We start from the raw sequence: 22,134 nt of genomic DNA on the forward strand, positions 1-22,134 counted from the left end.
TGAAGCCAGCTTCTTTTTGTTGTTGTTGTTGTTTTTGATTTTTGTTTGTTTTCTGAGACAGGGTTTCTCTGTGTAGCCCTGGCTGTCCTGGAACACTCTCTGGCTGGTCTTGAACTCAGAAATCTACCTGCCTCTGCCTCCTGAGTGCTAGGATTAAAGGTGTGTGCCACCCAGCTGAAGCCAGCTTCTTCCTTGAGATTGATGTCCTTTCTGCCCTCTTTAAAATTTAATGCCAACATGTCTGTAGGTGAGCAGAGGAGGTAGGAAAATTTCACCTACTTGTGGACTGATGATCCTGGGAGTTGGGAATATCTCTGTACTTGGGGGTGTGTGACTGGGTGATAAAGCACTTGCCTAGATGTATAAGACAATGGGTTTGATCGCCTCCACCACAAAAGAATACCTCTCTCGTGTACTGTCTTCTGTATAGTGGACAAGAAAGTACAGTAAAGCCTTAAGGGGAAAGAAACAACAGAAACTTAAGTTCAACTAACAAAGATGCTACTTAGCTAGTTATTTTTTGTTTGTTTTGTCTTGTTTTTTGTTTTTTCAAGACAGGGTTTCTCTGTATTGCCTTGGCTGTCCTGGAACTACCTCTGTAGCCCAGGCTGGCCCTCAACTCACAGAGATCCACCTGCTTCTGCCTCTGAAGTGCCGGGATTAAAGCATGTGTCACCACTGCCCAGCTAGAGCGAAGTTTTATCTAGGACTTTATTCCAGATACACCAAGTTGATGCGCCTTCAGTTGATGAGCCATCTTGTCCTAGCCAGAGGTTTTTGTTATGAAAAGAGTGGGCTTCAGATGCATGGATCACCATAATAAGCCTATTAAAAAAGCCTATTAAAATGAGTAAGTTTAAATCCCCAGCACTGCAAGAAGAAGTTTATAGTGAATGTAAAGGTGGGCTAGTTGCTAGCAGTGTTACCACGTACGGACAGTGTAGGAGGATTTCTAAGTACCTTGGCTTTCTCCAACTTCAGAAGTACGCCCAACATTTCAGCAGAGAGGACTGCAGTGTTCTCATCAGTACTTTGTACAGTGGTTCAGAGACGGTGAGAAATTGTGTCTTGCACTGGACCAAAGATAATTTCCAAGCCTTATTTTAAAGCTATAGTTAAGGATCAGACAGATCTGCACTTAAATCTCAGTTACTGGTCCTGGCTGGGTGGCCTTGGATTAGTTATGCAATTTCTCTAGGCTTTAAAATTCTGTCAGAATGAAGACATGCTATGAAGTGGTATCAGGAGAGTAGGGTGGGTAGGGAAATTACAGTATCCATACACAATATGGTGCTTTATACATTATCACCGAAATAAATGGTGGTGACAGTTAGTGCTTCCGGAGTCAAAGTGTCTGATCAGGAAAGTGTCCCCTCAAGGGAGTCTTCACGTGCTTTTGGCTATTTATGGAGACAGGCATTGCACTTCCTGGAACAGGGACAGGAGTGAGAAAACTAATTTCTTTTTGTCTTTTCTGTTTTTGTTTCTGGGGTGTGTGTGTGTGTTAAAGTGGGCAGCAGATGTGGTGGCACATGTCTGTAATTCTAGCATTTAGGAAGAAGAGACAGGAGGATCAGAAGCTCAGTCATTTTTGGCTAGAGAGTAGATTTAAGCAGCCTGGGCTACCTAAGATTCTGTCTCAGAAAAGAAAACAAAAAGTATTTCTTCTCATTGGAATTCTGTTCTCATTTCTTAGCGAGGCCAAAGAAGGGGGAAGAATTATTGTGGAAGTTGAGGACAAAGTGGCAAAAATCAGGAATTTGAAGGTAAGCCTGAAATTGTGTTTGTTTTCTTAGGTACGAATCTATGATTAAAGGTGACTCTAGGGTGAATATGTTTAATATATTAGAGAGCAGGAGATGTAAGGATTGTGGGAAAAGCTTAGACCAATCATAAAGTAAATAAACAACAAAAGAATTATGCTTAGAGTCCAGAAAATGTGGCGTTGTAGTCCAAGCTGTTAAATAGAATAGTGCAGCTGTTTTGGAAACTGATAGGAGCTGCTTTGAAACCAAATCCATGTAGCCACCCAAGGAGAAAGATGCCTGTGGGAACCCACCAGAACCTTGCCACTAGGCCATGACCTCGTGGTAATGCATGGATTAATAAAAATGGGTTAATTTAAGATGTAAGAGCTTGCTAGAAATACGCTTAAGCTATTGGCCAAGCAGTGTTGTAATAATACAATTTCTGTGTGATCATTTCGGGCCTGGCTGACCGGGAAATGAACAAGATGCCTCAGGCTACACTGGGGAGTTCAGGCAGATGTGGAATTGAGCCATAAAATTATCTTAGTTTATACATGGTCTCCTAAGTAACTGTCCCTCAGGGATGGAAGAAGCAAGCAGAAAAATGTGCTCATTTGCCTTACACATTTCTTAGAAATAGTAGATTATTCCTTTGTCTCTCATTTCATTGTTCAGCTCTTATTTCTGAAGCTCAGCATTTACGTATAAGACAGGTGCTTCTTAGGGATACTCACTGAGTTTACACAGGAGGAAGATTAATACAGCTTCTATGTAGCTGGGAGAAGCAGCGACTCTGTTGAGATGGAATTTGACAAGAATAGAAACCCTTAATTACTCTCTATTATTCCTCTCATGTTAAATTGGTCATCTTGTTTGTGGTGATGTTAAACACAGACTTGTCATGGTTTCAGGCTGGTATGATTTTTCCTTCTGTCCACATCCATTTTAAGAAAGTAAACAACTTCTTCCTTCTCTTCAAGGATCTGGAAACATTCCATGAAGTTTAGTGATTCGGTTTCAGGGTTGGGAAAAGTCAGAGTTAATTCTGGAAATGTTTTCATAACCAACTTTCTTCTATAGGGAGAAAATAGGACTTTTGTTTTGTAGAGACAGAGTCCCATGTAGCTCACACTGGCCTTAAACTTGCTGTGTGGACAAGCCTTCTGCCCCTACCTTTCAAGTGCTAGGATTATAGGCTTGTACCATCTTGCCTGGGTTCTTAAAATGCTGTTGTTGTTTTGAGATAAACTCTCACTGTGTAGACCAGGCTGGCCTCAAACTTGTTCCTGCCCCTGCCACCCTCGTGCTAGGATTACAAACCTATTGAGGGCCACCCTGTTCTAGGTAGACTGGGTATTTTGAGTTCTGTTATATCATTTCTTCTCCATGGCAGCCCTGGAAAGTGTGGAACCTAGATTTAAACCCAGGTCTGCTGCCTCAAAGTCTTGACTTTTATACTAGATCCTCCTAAGTGCTCTATGAACTTGCCCCATCTCCTCACTCTATGATGCCCTCTGATATTTGAAGTGTGAAATGAAGTATCTGACATTTAGAAGATACTGGACTGTTAAGTCTTCCAGTAGTGTAGAAAGAGCCAACGGCCATGAATGAAGGACATGTTATTTTCAGGCCTGCTTAGTGACTCCTCTCTTTCTGAGAAGTGGAGAACACCACCTGATTTTAGTTCTGTAACCAGAGCAAGTGTTTGTCTATGGATGCAATCAGGATGTTTTATCCTAAATTACCTGAGTACTTCAGTGGACTTGAGTATTCTGTGATATACAGACAATAGTTTGTACTTTATAACAGTGAATGAGAATGCTACTTACTCCTTTGTGACCCAGGGGCTAGGTGTTGAAGTGTAGCTGGAATGCTCCCACAGGCGACTAGGATCTGTGTCACAATGTAGTCATTGTGCTACTTTCTTTTCTTTCTTTGAGTTTTGCGACAGGGTCTGAGTGTGTGGCCAAGGCTGGTCTGGAACTCATTATATAACCCTGATAAACCTTCAGCTTGCTATCTTCCTGTCTCAGCCTCCCGGGTGCTGAGATTCCAGGCCTGCACTAGCTCATTGTGCTTTCTTCCTAGTATAACCCAGCACTCCTGGCTCTTGTCTTTCCAAGTAGGTTCTCTTTCATCTGTCTTGTACCCTAGGGTGTCCAGTTTCAAATCAGAGGGGGAACGAACGCAAGTCCTCCAGAATGAATCCAGAAGACTTTTAATATATATGATGCTTTTGTTTTGGTTTGGAGACAGAATTCTCCTGTGTGGCCTAGGCTGGCCTCTTACTGAGATCTCCCCACCTCAGCCTCCATTTGTTCCAGAAATAGGTGTTAAACTAGAGTTAGTTTTGTATAGTTTGGGATGGACTTGAAGTCTGAGAGCTGAAGGGGAAGAAGTGACTTGAGGCCAGCGTGTTGAGGAATTGTGACTAGCGTGCAGCTGCTCCTTCTGCAAAGGCTTTAAGGCTGGGGGAGGGGACTATGGCTTTAGACAGGAAGTTGTACTGTAAGTGGGATATCTGAGGCAGATACCCCACAGGTCATCACAAAAATTAATCTCTTAAACCAAACCTAAAAATGAGATGGGCTTCAACTGGCCTTGCTAAAGTATAAAACCAGTTCGCTTGTGTCTCCAGTGCTAACATTGGCTTCGTGAGACCCTTTAGACTAAACAAGATTATTTTTTATTTTATTTTATTTTATTTTTTTTTGATTTTTCGAGACAGGGTTACTCCGTACTAAGCAAGATTAAAAACAGGAAATATGCTCCTAGCAGCATAATTGGCGGAAAACTTTTCCCACATAGACGCAATCATCTAGACTTGTTTTCCTTCCCCGGTGTATGTGTATGTGTGGTGTGCAGACATGTATGGATGTTCACGGTCATGTGTGTGTGGTTGTGGTGTCTCTTTCTGTGTTTGCACACTGGCCCAGGATTGATTTCCAGTGTTTTCCTTAGTCACTCTCTGCCTTACATTCTGAGGCAGTCTCTCCCACTGAACTTGGATTCAACTTTTTGCCTAGTCTAGCTGAGGATTCCCTTTCTTCCCTTTCTACGTGCTAGCATTACAGGTGGTCTACCACACCCACCCAGCTTTTTTTGTTCTGAGAACCCAAACTCTAGTTTTCACATTGGCCTTGTCTGGTGAATACCACTCAGCCATATTTCCAGCTTCCTTCTATACAAGTATTTGCAGCTCAAACGATATGAAACAGCTTGGTCCTACTTGACTATGTCTTGGTGCTGCTGGACCAAACCCATTGAAAACAATGCTGAGGAGCTCTTTTGAGTACACTGGAAACAGTGCTGTATGCAAGACTCTAACGAGCATCAAACATGTGGAAAGTAATTCAGGATTTAAAGGAAAACTACAGAACAACCATAATGTAATTTTATTCTGCATATATTTTGTGAGCATACCGGATTCAGTCCATTGTTTTACATTCATTTATGTGCACTGTGTTGCTTGTGGATGCCATGTCGGAGCCTCAGCCTTAAATGAGCATCCTCTGTCTAGTACTTCAGGGGCTTGCCTAGGGTTTTCTCGTGATGGTGAACCCAGAGAATCTCTATAGCCAGGGATGCAACTCCCAGGACCACTGTTTTACATGCTATCCTCATGAGAGCAGTGGTGGAGGGACAGTTCCATTTGAGAACAAAGGAAAGAAGGGACAAAGAGTCTAAAGGCTAGGAAGGCAATGCTTATTTGGCTTGGTTTTGTTTTTCCTTTCTCCCCAGCTGTGATGTTATTATGCCTAAATAAATACTGTGTTGGGGAAAGTTTTGGAAGCACTAAGACTATGACTCAGACTCTCTCTGTCACCCTGGCCTTTGCTCACAACTCTCATCTGGCTCAACTCAATATTATGAACATGTTTCTTCAGAAGATAACTTTGTGGTCAAAAGGAACATTATCATCTGGTGTGCTGTAACTCCATTTAATATGTGTGTGTGTGTGTGTGTGGGGGGGGGTGTGGGTGTGTGTGTGTGTATGTGCACGCACACACACGTACACATGTTACTTTAGTATTTTAAGATACACTCGCAAAATAATATGTGGCCTTTTCAGACATTCTTAGCATTACCTATCTCTCCTTTCTCCCTCTTCCTCTATGTTACCAACATACTTTTAATATTGTCTGGGTGGTTGAGATACGTGCTGAGAAATGGTGTTTTATAAAGTTTGATCTGTGCAACAACATAGATGAACCTTGAATAGTAAGTGGAGAAAAATACCTTTTTTCTTTTTTCATCCATGTTGTTACACATAACAAAATTTTCTTTGTTTCTAAAAAGTTTCCTTGTGTAAAAAAAAATTTCCTTGTGTGGAGTTACTAGTTTGTCTATTAATTAAGTTCTACTCACCTCCCACCCCATTTCCCCTAATTTGTAGGAAGACTATAGGTTAAAATACATTTAGACCTTTCTCTGTAATTAGATGAAGCCATAATTTACTGTGGTCCATGTTTGCTGTATTTTACCAATAGGTTATTATCTTTATTGCATTTTGGGTCATCCACAATTTCAGTTTTTATTTTTTTGTGATTGAAGGGTTATCGGTGATTTCTTCATTTCTGTACTGTCTAATTGTCTTATATTATTGATAGTTTTCTGGCTGAACGTGATTGCCTTGTCATCTAAAGAATGCAGCGCGCTTAGTGGAAGAAAATAAGCATGTTTACCTTGCACTAACATTTGAGTCCTATTTCTTCATGTATTTGATTTTCCAAATTCCATTCGGTTAATCCCTCACAGTGTAACACAGTTGTTTATACAGTTTAGACATCTTTTCTGTTACACAACCTACTTGATTTTCAAGGCTCTATTCTGCTTTTTCCTGAGTCATTTTCTGCAGCATGAATAATAAATACCAAGAGACAGATATTGGGGTTCAACCTGAAGACTAGAAAAGCAAAAGCAGCCAAGCCACTAGAGAGCTCTTACCTCTTTGAAATCTTCAAACTGAAAGAGAACCAGTCCTCGTCTGCCTTATATTCCTCTCTAGTGCTGGGATTAAAGACGTGCACCACCACTATGCAGCCTCTGTGGCTGACTAGTGTAACTGCTGGATTAAAGGTGTGTACCACCACTGCCTGGTCTGTATGGCTGACTAGTGTGGCTGCTGGATTAAAGGTGTGTGCCACCACTGCCTGGTCTGTATGGCTGACTAGTGTGGCTGCTTTTCACTGACCTTCGGGCAAGCTTTATTTATTAAAATACAAATAACAGTTCATCACTGGGAGAAGTCAGGGCAGGAACTCAAGCAAGGCAGAAACCTGGAGTCAGGAGCTGATGCAGGTCATGGAGGAGTGCTGGCTGCTTGCTGGCTGCTTACTGGATTGCTCCTCATGGCTTGCCCAGTTTGCATTCTTACAGCACCCAAGATCACCAGCCCACGGGTGCCACCACCTATGCCAATTAATAGTTTAGAAAATACATTATAGACTTGCCTGCAGGCAGCTCTTATGGAGGCACGGTTTTCAGTTGAGAGTCCCTGTTTTCAAATGACTCCAGCTTGTGTTAAGATGACACAAAGCTATCCAGGAACCATATGGTTTTTTTGTTGTTGTTTTTGTGTTTAGGATAGGCTTTCTCTGTGTAACAGCCTTTGCTGTCCAGACTGGCCTCCACCTCGCCGAGATCTGCCTGAGTGCTGGGATTAAAGACGTGCACTAACACTGCTGGGTCCATATGCACTTTTTACAATTACTTTTGCTATGAGTCCACTTGGTTAGAGAACATAATAGCTAACAGAATAAAAACCCATACAAACCAAAGCAACTTATCAGTGACAAATCCCTCTAGGAATATGTAGGCCGCCCCCTATGCTTGGATGAACCATTGTTAGGAAATTGTCAGCAGTGTTGTTGATTCTGGTTGGATTTGAGAAAGGGATGTCTGAGCCGGGCATGGTGACACACACCTTTAGTCCCAGCACTCTGAAGGCAGAGGCAGGCAGGTTCTCTGAGTTTGAGACCAGCCTGATCTACAGAGTGAGTTCCAGGACAGCCAGGACTGTTACACAGAGAAACCCTATTTAGAACAACAAAATAAAAAGGAAAGAGAGAAAGAAAGAAAGAAAGAAAGAAAGACAGAGAGAGGGGGGAGGGGGGAGGGAGGGAGAGAGAGAGGGAGGGAGGGAGAGAGAGGGAGAGGAAAAAAGAACAAGGTCTATAGTGCTGTGCATTATATATGTTCCATTACTTGAATTCTTAAAAAATAAATAAAGGAAGTCACCTATCTATTCTTAATTGGTGTCTGCGGCAGACTGTAGTTCAGTGATTTATCTTAACTCTTAGGCTATGATGTCATATTGTGAGGCACAATTAATAAAAACTTAGAGAAATTGGGGTTCAACCTGAAGACCCAAAAAGCAAAACAGCCAGCTACTGGCTCTTACTTTGACCTCCATCCAAAAATGGCGATCCTGCCTCCAGGAATCTCAGAATGAGACTGTGTCTGAGAGCTGTCTCCTCCCACTTTATAATCGTCCCTAGGGCCGGGATTAAGAGCATGCACCACTGGGATTAAAGACATGCACCACCCAGTTTCTATTGCAACTAGTGTGGCTACTGAGATTAAAGGTGTGTGTAAGGCTGAACAGTGAGGCTGTTTTACTCTCTAATCTTCTGGCAAACATTTATTTATTAAAATACAAATGAAATGCCACTATAGTATTGCTGCCTGGGGGACCAGCCTCCAAGCAGCACAGGGTTCAAAGGGCAATTCACAACATTAGACTTTTCTGTCTGAGGGTGTTAAGGAAAAAGACACTTACTCAATCTCTTGATGATTTCCTTCTTTATTCTTCTGTATTTTTTAAGGCCCATGTAGCAGCAGAAAGGTCCAGCCTCTTCTGATAGACGGAACTGGAATGGACTGGGCTTGGACTGGACCCCAAACAGCCATACAAAGACGTATTTATTGATTGTTATACAGTATTTCCTCATACCAAGGTCCCTAATCTAAATTTGCACATCTTACTGAAGACCATCACATGCCTCCATGATTCTAGTCATTCACTATGCATTGTGTGCAATACACAATAATACAAGAGCCTCAAGTGTACCTGAGGTGTCTTGTGACCAAAGTCATAGGATGGCCACAGGACCCTTTGGCAAAACATTCACTGTTTTCTACAAGGATTCTTCAAGATGAAGGTACTTCTGAAATACAGCTGTTCAATCCAATATATCTACCCCATACAGTGACTGTGTTAAATTTCTTACAGAGTACAGGTAAAAACGCTTTGTTTCAGCTAATGATGCACACCGAGACCCGTGACTATGTCTTTTGGCATTAGAGTCTTTCAGCTCTAAGATTAAAGGAATTTGAGCCAGCCTGGTTCCTGGGACTCAACTGTTTCTCTTAATCATTAACTTGAGCTATGATCTAGGCAGCTCCTTTAGTGACCCCTTACATAGACCCCTGCTGTGTGACGTTTCCTTGTAGTTACTTTTATTTATCACAACTCTGTATTTTTAATATTATTATATAATATATTGTATAATATAACATTATTATCAATTAAACAGTATCTGTTAGAGAGAAGTCATTTTTTATTATAGTCTACAGGTAAAAAATGTCCAGTGAGCAGGATGTTTCCATGAGATAAACACATTACATTACAGGCAGTAGGGCATCTCCCCACACCCGATTCACACCAGAGAAAGATAGCAACAGCAACATGTAAGGGCACAACAGAATCAAAAGACATCCTAGAGTCTGTAGTCTCAGGGCCTTGCCTCACCCACCAGAGAGTCTCCTACTGATGGGCTGACACCTCGAACCCCAATTGTCACCTGCTGCTCCCCTGACATGGCTTATGTCTCATTGTGTTAACATGGGTGGAGTGGAACATGTGTTATCTCCCTGTTTTCCTCTTTCTAAGGTTGTGGGTTTTCCAGGATCTTCTGATGAGCTAAGCCTACCAGCTCTTGAGGAGTGGGTACTGTATCTTTTTGTTGGTTTTTCTAGATAGGGCTTCTCTGTAGCTTTGGAGCCTGTCCTGGAACTAGCGCTTGTAGACCAGGCTGGCTTTGAACTCACAGGGATCTGCCTACCTCTCTCTCCCAAGTGCTGGGATTAAAGGTGTGTGCCAACACCGCCCAGCTGTGGTACTGTGTCTTAGTCTCCATCATTCTTGACTGGAGCCCTGATCCTGTTGATACTCTTCTATCATCAGCTATAGTGCTTTCTTCAGTGATACTTTCAGAGAACACATAGGCATTTGGATAAGGACATGAACGAAGTAACAATCTTTGGTTTTTTTCTCTCTCTTTACTCTGCTCAGCTGAGCATAAACTGTGGGTAGTAACGATTACCTAAATTATTCTATTATTAATAAAGACTCCCGAGTCAGATATGGGGTTAGAACCAGATTGATCAGGGGCAGAGAAGTAACTAGTGACCTCCTTTCTTTCTCCTTCCTTAATCCAAAGAACACACATCTTTCTAAGCATCTCTCTACTACCCATGTCTCTCTATATATCCTCAGTCCTCCAAAACCTCTATGGCTAATTTTGGTCAGCTATTAGCTAGCTCTGGCCTCGAATACAAGGTAAACCTTATTGCCACAGCAGAGTGGTAGTATGAACAATTCTGCAACAGGGCAGAAATAAAGTTTAGATTTAGATGTGGCCCTTCACTGTTTCCACCTCTGTTCTCACCTCCTGCCCCAGGAAGCTGGAGTGTGTGGAGGATATTTCAAATAGTGAATGAATGGTAGTCAATTCATCTAATCTAATGCAGCAAAATATATTGCTTCTTCAGACTCAAGGAATGTCACCTGGCCAGACTTTAGGAGGCAAGCAAGACCTCTCCCAATTTTTAACTTTGTTAACATAGTTTGTGTGACTAGAGAGAGCTACAAGAGAGACCATGGGAAGGATCTCTCTTGAACAGAGCTCAAGTCTTCACAGCACCCTGGGTTCTTTTGGCCTTTTGCCTAGACCATGGACACATTAAAAAGCAAACAGAAGCAATCACTGCCAAGAAGCCTAAGTGCAGCTGCTGGAATACGGAACGATGTAGTCTTGACTTAGCTCCTGTCTTTACCTGGTTGCCCCCAGTTTCGCCTGTGACAGCAGTCTCTACAGCAGTCTGTGTGGTAGACATCTTACAGCTGGAGAAACTGGAGTTTACAAAATGCAAGGAACTTGCCTAGGATCACCAACTTTGAAGTACAAGACTAGATGCACACCACAATCTGGAACCATACTAGATGTTTCACAGAAGTGAAAGGGAAGTCGATAAAATAATCAGGAAAGCACTGGGGCCCCCGCGGCAGCAGGAATCGCAGGCAGTGCCACACAGAGTAGGCTGGCACGAGCGCCATAGTTGACACTTCCGCCGCTGTGCTGGGCACTCCTGGGGAACTTGTCATCTGCTGTTCTGCTTTTGTGTCTTTCTTCGGGAAGTCAAATGGGACTGTCTACCTGCTTGGCAGCCTCCTTGTGTGTGTCATTGTTCCAGCTGCCAGCAAGTGAAAGGGTTCCGAGGTGGAAAACTGGGTTCTGCTTCCCACCAAGACCAGCATCAGTGGTCAAGAGTGTTTGGATGCTGCCTGGCAGAGTTCAGTTGAAATTTCAGGAAACCTAGAAACTTAAAGTGCAGTTGCCACATGAGGATTAATGGTGGTTTCTGAATTAGTCACAAAACCTGACCACAGATGAAGTGATTGTCCAGCAGAACCTACCAGCTATCAGGAGCAGTCAGAGGAGCGACTGTCAGGGACAGCGCTCTCTAACTTCTAGCTGGTCCTGTGGGGTCTTCAGACCATGAGTCACCTTCTTGAGCAGTGTTTCACTGTAACCACCTCATTAGCCTTAGTGAGCATTTCTCTGTGTATCAGGAGGAGCAGGTTTTTGCCTTTTTATCTTTGTCCTGCCTTAGGCTCTTTTGTGTTAGACTACAGAACACTGGGGCTGAGATACTGCTCAGCCATTTGAGATACTTACTGCTCTTTTAGATGACCTAAGTTTGGTTTCTAGTGCCTGTACCAAGTAGTCATTACTGCCTGTAGCTTATGTTCCATGGACTCTGATGCTCTCTTCTGGCTTCACCAGGCACTCACACATGTGTGCACATACTCCACATACTACATGCACCTACATGCAGATAATGAAAATAAATCCTTTTTAAAAGGACTAGCACTGGGCAGTGGTCTACAAATCAAGTTCCAAGACAGCCAGAGCTACACAGTGAAACCCTGCCTTGGGGAAAAAAAGAAAACAAAAAGGACTAGGAAACGTATTTTAAAACAAACAAAAAATGAGGCTAGTACTCAGTAGGTACCTAAGAATATTTGAGCAATTTGAATTTTCCCTTAAAATCTTTTCTTGTGAAGCTGAAGTGATTCTTATGAATGACTAGTTCAGGTGTGAGCTGCCATGTGGGTACTGGAAATTGAACCTGAGGTCCAGTGCTCTTAACCGCTGAGCTATCTCTCTAGACCCAATATTTTAATTTTATTTTTTTTTTTAGGTTTAATGTATTTTTTAAATGTGCTGTGGGAAGATGGATCAATAAGCTTTCTACTTTTGTTGTTACAGGTGTTCCAGGACTTGGGTACTGAAGTACTGTCTGGAGCTGCCCAAGGTTACAACATATGCCTCTTTGCCTATGGGCAGACGGGCTCTGGGAAGACATATACCATGCTGGGGACTCCAGTAAGTGTTAGCACTGGAATGAACTATCTTCCTAATGTCACAACAAACCTGTATCTTACATTGTCCTTACCACTGTGATATGGAGCATGACCTCCATAATCAATATTAAAGGGATTAAAGGCATGCGTGTGACCCTCTCCTATACTTAACAATGGCATTTCACTAGTTTACCTGAACAGTAAAGTTTGTATAATTAGTCTCTCTTTGTGAAACTTTGAAAAACTAGACTTTCATGATTCCCTTTGACAATGAGTCCTTGTTGGTCCCACTGGATATATGTATTACTTCCAGGTTCATCACATAAAGCTTCACAATTTGACTGGGGTTAAACCTGGACTGCATTTTAGTGCTATACAGGGATAAGAATGCCGTGTTCAGCTTTCAAAGCTATGTGTATTAGAAGAAAGCAAGAGATGTAGCTTTGCTGGGGGCTTTTAAAAATGTAGAGTATAATGCAAGTTGTTTTTAATCACAGAAAATTGAGGGGATAATGCCAGGTATGGTGGTACATGCCTTTAATCCCTTTAATCTTTGAAGGTAGTAGAGGCAAGGCAAATCTTTGAGTTCCAGGCCATCCAGGGATACACACTGAGACTCTGTCTCAAAACAGACAACAGCAATAAAAATAAAATTAAGGGGATAGCATTCCTTAAGAATACCCTTAGTCAGGACCACGAGGGGTGCACCCACCCACTGTGACAGTGGAACTGATCTATTGGGAGCTCACCAAGGCCAGCGGGACTGGGACTGAGTAAGCATAGGATGAAACCGGATTTTCTGAACGTGGCGGACAATGAAGGCTGATGAGAAGCCAAGGACGATGGCACTAGGTTTCGATCCTAATATGTGAACTGGCTTTGTGGGAGCCTAGCCTGTTTGGATGCTCACCTTCCTGGTCCTGGATAGAAGTGGGAGGACCTTGAACTTCCTGCAGGGCAGGGAATCTAGACTGCTCTTCATTCTCGAGAGGGAGGGGGAATGGAGTGTTGGGAGGGAAAGAGGAGTGGGGAGAGGGGGAGGGGAGTGGGGGAAGGGGTAATGTGTGCGAGGAGGGGGAGGGAAATGGGATTTTTTTGTTTTGGAACAACTAAAAAAAAAAAAAAAAAAAAAAGAATACCCTTTCTAGCCAGGCAGTGGTGGTGCAAGCCTTTAATCCCAGCACTCTGAAGGTGGAGTCAAGTGGATCTATGTGAATTTGAGGCTAGCCTGGTCTACAAGAACTAGTTCCAGGACAGAGTCCAGAAACCCTGTCTCGAAAAAACAAAACAAAACAAACAAACAAACATAGAAGATATAGAAGTATGCTAGTGAGATGACCTGGGCACTGGTTGACAAATAACATTGTATAGAAACAATCTGAAAAAATAGCCCACTTCTCTGGGTACAGCTCACTGTTCCCTTTGTCTGTGGTTAGTGTGGTTTCAGACATTTGAAATTAATAAAAAAAATCCTACTAGGTCAAAGGGGATAAAACCTTAAGCCTCTGGTTATGAGATAGAGGAAATACCTACTTCTTTGGATTTTTGCAGTTTTGCAGAGGGTGTTTGTGTGTGCTTCTGTATCTAGGGATCTAGACACAGTAGGGATCTAGAAGAGACCACATTAGTGGTGGAAAATGATAAAGTTCATTGCAGGAAAGCACATGTCTAAGTTTGCCAGCTTCTCCTATCTATCTTATGGTAATAATCTGCCTCTCATCTGTGTCTTTTGATAGTGCCAGCCTCAAGTTTTATATGTCCTTCTATAGTGGCTAGCTAGCACTAAGCCCACACACCCCTCCTCTGTGTTTGGGGGGGTCCAGGGTCCCGGGCGTTTGGGGGTAAGAGGAGGGCAGGGGCATTGCCCAGAGTGAACAGTAATGTTTTTCTTTTTCTGTCATCCAGGCTTCTGTTGGGCTGACCCCACGGATATGTGAGGTATAGACTCTCTCTGATGATGTACTTTCAGAGTAAGTTTCCTATGTCAGCTCCCTTCAGGGAAATCTGACCCTCTGATTTTGTGCAGGCTCTCTTCATCAGGGAAGATGACTGTGCCTCACTGCCTTCTTCCCGCAGCATAAAAGTAAGGTAAGAACTCAAGCTCTAGACCCCTAAATGTCCTAGTTCCTTGGTCTATTTGTAAAGCTCCTAGCAGTGAGACCAGGACCTGTCCTTGATGCTTAGATGGCTTTTGGGAATCTGTTTCCCATGCTGGATTTCTTCAACCAGCCTTGATGCAGATGGAGGAGCTCAGTCCTGCCTCAACTCGATGTGCCCTGCTTTGTTCAAGCCCATGGGGGCCTGCACTTTTCTGAATGGAGGCAGAGGAGGAGTGGATGGGGAAGGTGGGATGGGTGGAGGAAGGGACTTGATGCCCAGGACAGAAGGAGCGGAGGGAGGGAAAACTGTAATTGATATGTAAAATAAATGGAGGGCAGAGCTGGTAACCAAGGTAGAAAACGCTGGGGCCTAAGCTTTAGTGGTTCTTAGGGATGGCGGCAGCTGCAGCAGGATCTGCAACGTCCCAGCGGTTTTTCAAGAGCTTCTCAGATGCTCTGATCGACGAGGACCCCCAGGCGGCGTTAGAGGAGCTGACTAAGGCTTTGGAACAGAATCCAGACGATGCACAGTATTACTGTCAGAGAGCTTATTGTCACATTCTTCTTGGGAAATATCGTGATGGTATTGCTGATGTAAAGAAGTCTCTTGAACTCAATCCTAACAATCCTACTGCTATCCTTAGGAAAGGGATGTGTGAATACCATGAAAAGGACTATGCTTCTGCTTTAGACACTTTTGCAGAAGGACAGAAATTAGACAGTACAGATGCAAACTTTGCTATCTGGATTAAAAGGTGCCAGGAGACTCAGAATGGATCAGAATCTGAAGTGTCTGCGTCTCAGAGAACTCAGTCGAAAATCAAGTATGACTGGTATCAAACGGAATCTCAAGTAATCATTACACTTATGATCAAGAATATTCAGAAGAATGATGTAAATGTGGAATTTTCAGAAAAAGAGTTATCTGCTTTGGTAAAACTTCCTTCTGGAGAAGACTACAATTTGAAGCTGAGGTTGCTTCACCCTGTAGTACCGGAGCAGAGCACGTTTAAAGTGCTTTCAACAAAGATTGAAATTAAAATGAAAAAGCCAGAGGCTGTGAGATGGGAAAAGCTAGAAGGGCACGGAGATGAGCCTACACTAAAGCAGTTCACAGCAGATGTGAGGAACCTGTACCCGTCATCATCTCATTATACCAGGAACTGGGATAAACTGGTGGGTGAGATCAAAGAGGAAGAGAAGAACGAGAAGCTGGAGGGCGATGCAGCTTTAAACAAGCTGTTTCAGCAAATCTACTCAGATGGTTCTGATGAAGTGAAACGCGCCATGAACAAATCATTTATGGAGTCTGGTGGTACAGTCTTGAGCACCAACTGGTCTGATGTAGGTAAAAGAAAAGTTGAAATCAACCCCCCTGATGATATGGAATGGAAACAGTACTAAATAAATCAGTTTGCTATCACAAAAAAAATAAAATAAATGGAAAAAAATGTTAATTAAGTTTTAAAAAATTAACTAAAAAAATGCTATCTTAGTTCCTTTCCTGTTGCTATGATTAAACGCCAAGACCAAAGCGACTGATAGAAGAAAGAGTTTATTTGGACTTAGGGTTCCACAAGGTTAGGATATATAATGGTGGGTACAGGAAGCTGAGAGCTCATATCTTAAACCATAATCATGAAGCTGAGAGAACTAGTGGGGACTGTCAGGAGGATTTTAATCTCAAAGCCTGCCCCAGTGACACACTTCTTCCAGTAAGGCTGTTCTGCTCACTGTCTTAGTTACTTTTCAGTTGCTGCAAGAGGACACTAGGACCGAGGCAACTGGAGGGTCCCTATTGCGAACAGCACTGAAATCTGTGGAGTCCTAAAGGTAAGGAAGATGTCTGTTCCAGCAGAGGATTGTGATTTGTGTGTCGACCCCTAAATAAATAACCATCTATTTGTTAGTTCTGAGCTAGTGTGGGATTTCTTTTAAGCGTCCTTCCACATAACTGAGACCCTTTTCACATAAATTTTTGATTTTATACTCAGTTTATGTGGTAAAAGATTCATTCTGAGATAATATCTTCTCTCTACATTAAAATTCCTGTAGTGGAATGTTAGGGGGGGTAACATGACCAAAATGCAGTTAAGACTCAGATCTACATGATCCACATGTGCCTTCTGTAATTTCTCTTCAATCAAAGCCAATTCTCTCTTCCAGTTGACAATACCCTGGGTCTGTTTAAGTCATTGTCACCAAGGTTTTGTTTAAATTAATCAGATCATCAGGTTTTATTCCAATAGTGTGCCATAGAAGGAAAATGTCCCCTAGCAATCTTTGGAAGTCATTAAGAGTCTGCCAATAGTCTTTCCTAATTTTCACCTTCGGGATTTTATTTTTTATAAACCTATTTTATAAGCTAAATAATTTAAGTTTATTATATTGCATTTAAATTAAAGATATTACACATAATACTGCTTCAAGGGACATTTAGTACCCCCTGTATATTATTCTGGGACGTGGACATACAACTGAGATCAAAAGAGACTTCTTTTTTTTTTTTTTTTTTTGGTTTTTCGAGACAGGGTTTCTCTGTGGTTTTGGAGCCTGTCCTGGAACTAGCTCTTGTAGACCAGGCTGGTCTCGAACTCACAGAGATCCACCTGCCTCTGCCTCCCGAGTGCTGGGATTAAAGGCGTGCGCCATCACCGCCCGGCGAGACTTCTTATAATAAAGTGTGATAAGGCAATAAGATAGTTACGTTAGGTGGCAAAATAGATATAGTAAATACACAACTTTAAATAAGCAGCTGAGAGATGCCTCACCGAGCTACTATTTGAGCCTCGGGATTGTGTGGTCATTAGCATGAGATTGCAAATACAGTGGGCTAGCTGAGTGCTTGGTGTACAACGAGATTCCATAAAGTCATAGTAACATTCTTACGAAGAATGTCTGAAATCATTAGGAGTTGGCTAGATTTCTGCACCCTCTGCCGGCCGGCCTTTTGGGGGGAAGGAGCACTTGATGAGTGCTCTCTGTCTCTTGTTGGAGCTCCTCACTGACTCTTCCCAGAGCCTGAGCCCTTTGATCTCTGTCTGCTTATCCCAGCTGAAGCACCACTTTCCAACTCTTCACTGTCTCTTAGATCACATCCTGAGCGATCCCAACAAAGGATGCCTTGTGAGGTCAGGTTGTAGTCCGACCCTTGCTAAATTGCTGTTGTCTTTTACTAGCCTTGTCTCTGGTTCTCATTTTTTCATCGCAAAGTTAAAAAGCCATACTAAACCAAGTTTCAGGCTCTACTCCGGGTGGGTTCTCACACAGAACCCAATACTAGCAGCTGGTGCCCCTAGTCCAAAATCTCCTCAAAAGCCTGGCCCATAGTCTCTAGCACAAACAGCAGTAGGTAAGAAATTAGGGTAAACCTGAACTCCCAAACTATGCAGCAAACACCTGATGTTTGCAGAATACCCATCCTCTCTCCATAGCCCCGCCTTCTTGGATCTTCTCCTGGGTCACACCCCAACACATAATCATCTGCCATGCCTCTCCCCCTTAGAACCCCTTGGTTGTGTCTTTGTGGAAGTGGAAGGTTGTAGGGCATCAATTGGTGTCTGTCATTGTGACGCGATAGGTAACAAACAAGGCCTGCCTGGTCGCCAGGGTAATGGCGCGTTCGCAGTTCCAAAGGCAGAAGCCTCAGTCTCGTCTTCCGACCCAAGGAGAGTGGTCGTGCTTCAGGGACGCGGAGGCGGAGGCGCTGAGTTTGGGATTCCAGAGTTGACGTGGCTTAGGTCGAGCGGGATTCCTGAGTTGACTTGGCTTAGGTCGAGCGGGGGGAGCCCGGCTTTGCCGGTGGCTCCCACCTGCAGGTGAGTGTGGTGGGCAGGCCTCGCTGGGAGCCCCGCATAAGCCCACAGTGCACCGCACCGCTGGCCAGGGGACACTGGAGCTCAGCCGGCCGCCCCGCCCCTCGGGGCTCCGCCTCTGTCACCTGCCCATCCTAGGTGGCAGCCCAGTTGCTGCAGCCCTATGAGGCCCAGGAGCATTTAGACACCCTGGTGGCCTGGTGGCCAGCAGGGTCCTTTCTCCTTGGGAGAGGCTCAGAGGTGGGCGAGCCGGCCAGTCCTGCGTGTTTCTAGGTGGGGTGTGTGACAAAGCCTGGCTTTAAGTCTAGAGACTCCTTTATAAATATGCTAATCACCCTCAGTGGAAAACCACACACTATATGCCTGAATCTCAACATCATATACCTTATGGACTGTACAGATATGTGTCAATAAAAATAAGAACTTAAGTTTCCTATGGGTGTCTCTAAACATAATTATTTAACAGTTTCTGTTCATTTTTCTTTACAAAACCACTTCTCATTGATAAAACACAGATATAGAAAGGCACACTATAAAACATATAGTTACTGTAACAGATATAACTTGGTTGTCCATTCTAGAAGCCCTTCTTTATGCTTTCCTTTTAGTTTTATTATCCTTTTGGGAATCTTGCCCTTTTCACTTGCTACGTCTTCCATCTTTTGCTTACAACTGTGTGTTGAGAGACATGGGTCCTGCGGCTGTGGAGTTGGACATTCCGCAGGAGTGCACATGGGTTATGTGGTTCAGTGTGTTCCTCTGTCCTCTGCGTTTCCTGCAGATGTAGCAGGATGGGTGGCCTGAGTTTCCATGCTTTGACAAGACTCTAGAAGGTGGTTATCTTCTTTCTTTGGGAAGTTCATAATGTCTGGACTTTACTTTATCAGCTATTGACTGATCGGTATCTAGATACCTTGATCAGGGCCTGAAAATGTTAGAATAGTTGTTTTCTTTTTTTCTGAATAATTTTATGGGAAGGTAGTGCACACTCGTGCGTGCGTTCTTGTTTATGTGTGTGTGTGTATGTGCGTGCGTGTGTGCGTGCAGGCTAGAGGTCAGCCCTGGGTGCCCTTAGGAATCCTCCACCCTTGCCCTTTTGAGACAGGGTCTCCCTGGGACCTGTGCTGGTCAGATAAGTGAGGATGGCTGTCCAGGGAGTCTCGAGGTCTTGCCTTCACATTTTTGGTTCTAGGATTCCAAGTGTGCTGCCAGACCTGGCAATCTGTGAGCCATTCCCTCATCAGTGTGCTCGACACACTGATTAGTTAACAAACGCCAATTGGCTCTGCCCTTTGCTTGGTTTGTTGCACACCCGTGGCTACCATCTGTTTCCTCTTGAACGGACACTGCTGAAGCCAGATTTGGTGGTGGTCGTTGATTTTGACTGTTGCTACGTTAACCTGGGGGTTGATAGGAAACTTGATTGTGCAGGGACGACTTTTCTATTGTTGGGGGGCGGCGCTGTTTGTTCTGCTCAGGTTGCCCACAGGTCTTTGCTGTTCCTCTACTTGCTTTGCTCTTATCTGGGGATCTAAGAAGCACACACATGTTCCTTCTTCCCTGTTTATTGCCATCTTCTGAGTCCATCAGTTGGTTGTTTGCTTATTCCCAAGAGCGGCATGTAAAATTTAAAGACAGAATGATCATCTGATAAGTTATATTCTAGTATGAATTTCTTTAGAAGATTTATACAGATCTCTATGGAAGATTACTGATGGTGTTCATTTCCTTTATTAAAATTAATCTTCAATGGTTGGGGTGTGGATTAGCAGTTGAGTGTCTACACAGCATGCGCAGGCCCTGAATCCTCAGCATAGGGGCTTTGGGGGTGTAGCTTTTCTGAGCACAGCCTTTTCTTTATGGGTTTAATTTTCTGTTCACTGATTTCTGCTCTGGACTTTGTCTCCTGCTCTCTGCTTGTGTAGCCTTTTGTTTTCTAATTCTGCTCAGAACAAGCGGATACTGATTTCAGTCATTTACTACTGTAAATGTCTATACTCCACATTGAATAGTGACTCTCCACTGACACCACATGGTTTGTCAGGGAAACTACATGAAAGAACGGGCTTCGGGAACACATGAGAAGGGAAATTTTGATGAGTCTTGGGGTTTTATCGAAAATCAGAAAAGGATCAATGTGGGAGAAGGAAAACTTAAGATTTTTGTTTATCAATGAAAAAACATAGGGTATTAAAAGGCAGCCCTTAAGACATCCTTGACAATGATGTCCTTGCATTTAAAGATTGTGTTCTTGCATTTTATTATTCAAACTGATCCTAGTGATGGTGCGTGCAATAAGGCACCTGAGCAGGACAGGGTGTGGCACACAGCTGGCTGCACCCAGAAGCCAGTGACAGTCCCTTCTCTCACACAGATGATATGGGTACTAATGTCTAGCTGCACCCATCTGCTTTACTTACTCTCCAGCAGCCTGTATCTGTTTTTACTGATTGTTGCGCTTTCTTTCTATTTCTCTTGCAGAGATGCTGAGCCTATTTTATGATTTAGGAAATGCAGTTTTACATGAATTGTCGGGCTATAATGCCGAGCAAAATATGAAAGATCGTTTGAAAGCTGTGAGTAACTTTGTCCAGATCCAGAGTAACAAGACCTCCGTTGTGTGTTCTTCTGAGGAGAATAACTTAAGCTAGAGGGATGTGAGCAGCCTCCCTCGTGCAGTAGAAGTGATGTTTAAGAAAACCACTGCCACTCTGTAAATGATCCTGTTAGTCCGAGAGCTGTGGGGAAAGAAACCAAGTGTAGATGAGCCGGGAAAGATGGGTCTCTGCTATCTACTTAGACAGTTTACTATCAAACTGTCTTAAGAAGTTATTGTTAACCGGCGGTTGTGGCGCACGCCTTTAAACCCAGCACTCGAAAGGCAGAGGCAAGCGGATCTCTGTGAGTTCAAGGCCGGCCTGGTCTACTAGAGCTGGTTCCAGGACAGGAGCCAAAAGCTACGGAGGAAACCTTGTCTCAAAAATCAAAAAAAAAAAAAAAAAAAAAAAAAAAAAGAGAGAGAGAGAGAGAGAGGGGGAGATACAAAAAAGTTATTGTTAACATCTTCCTTCTCCCCTTCCTCCTCCCTATCCTCCCTTTCCTCCTCCTTAGGGACATAACTCTTGTTCCACGGGAAAAGTGTAAAGAGTAAATTGGACTGGAACACTGTATTTGTTTATAAACCTCTGTTTATTTCTGTAAATTTGTCTGCCTTTCTTGTAGTTTGCATTGTATTTTCCAACCCTTGAGGATTCAAAAGATGTCCATGAACTTTTTCAAAGACAAGTGGCAAGCCAAAGAGTTGAGGGATTTGTTTTGTTTAAATAATTTTTGATAAATTATTTTAATTTAATTTAATTTGTTTGAGACAGGGTCTCGTGTATTCCAGGCTGGTCTCCAACTTGCCCTGTAGCTAGCCAAAGAATGACCTTGGACTCCTGATCTCTCAGCCTCTGCCTTCTGAGTGTTGGGTCCTAACCACACATGGGTATCGCTGTAGAGAACAGGAACCGTCAGGTATTGGGGGCGTGTGCAGTTTGCCCTGATGCTGCTGTGCCCCTGTGGCTCACAGTGGTTGTAAGTCAGCCTCGACTCCCCCTGCCCCCTGTATTATATTATCAGAAGTGTTCCTTCTGAGGGGAGTTTTTCAAGTTCTGAGCCACAGCCCTTGAGGGCACTTGTTACCTCCCAGTGCCCTGCTTAGCCTTGCCTTTCAGGGACATTGCTGTCCCTTGACTGCACTGGGGATGTGGCTCAGGAGAAGAGCACCTATGCAGTGTGGATAAGGCCCTAGGTTTAGCCCCTCCTACAGCAGGGCCACG

At 43.4% G+C, this 22,134-nt stretch overlaps 1 protein-coding gene, 1 long non-coding RNA gene and 1 pseudogene across 2 annotated transcripts; 2 read left to right on the plus strand and 1 right to left on the minus strand.

The window, feature by feature from the left end:
- Positions 1–22,134, minus strand: part of LOC121465632 — a 553,860-nt pseudogene that overhangs the window by 249,010 nt on the left and 282,716 nt on the right.
- On the plus strand, positions 14,449–20,826 carry LOC121465635. Its single transcript, XR_005976672.1, has 3 exons — positions 14,449–14,487; positions 16,252–16,331; positions 20,795–20,826. It is a non-coding gene; the product is annotated as an uncharacterized LOC121465635 (long non-coding RNA).
- LOC121465621 (protein SGT1 homolog) lies at positions 14,847–15,918 on the plus strand. The gene has a single exon (XM_041678906.1). It carries the CDS (start codon positions 14,892–14,894, stop codon positions 15,900–15,902), a length of 1,011 nt encoding a protein of 336 aa, XP_041534840.1. The 5' UTR covers positions 14,847–14,891; the 3' UTR covers positions 15,903–15,918.

The sequence above is a fragment of the Microtus oregoni genome, unplaced genomic scaffold (assembly GCF_018167655.1).
Source record: "Microtus oregoni isolate MIOR12 unplaced genomic scaffold, Mior012 000031F_ref0000149, whole genome shotgun sequence".
Lineage (NCBI taxonomy): Eukaryota > Metazoa > Chordata > Mammalia > Rodentia > Cricetidae > Microtus > Microtus oregoni.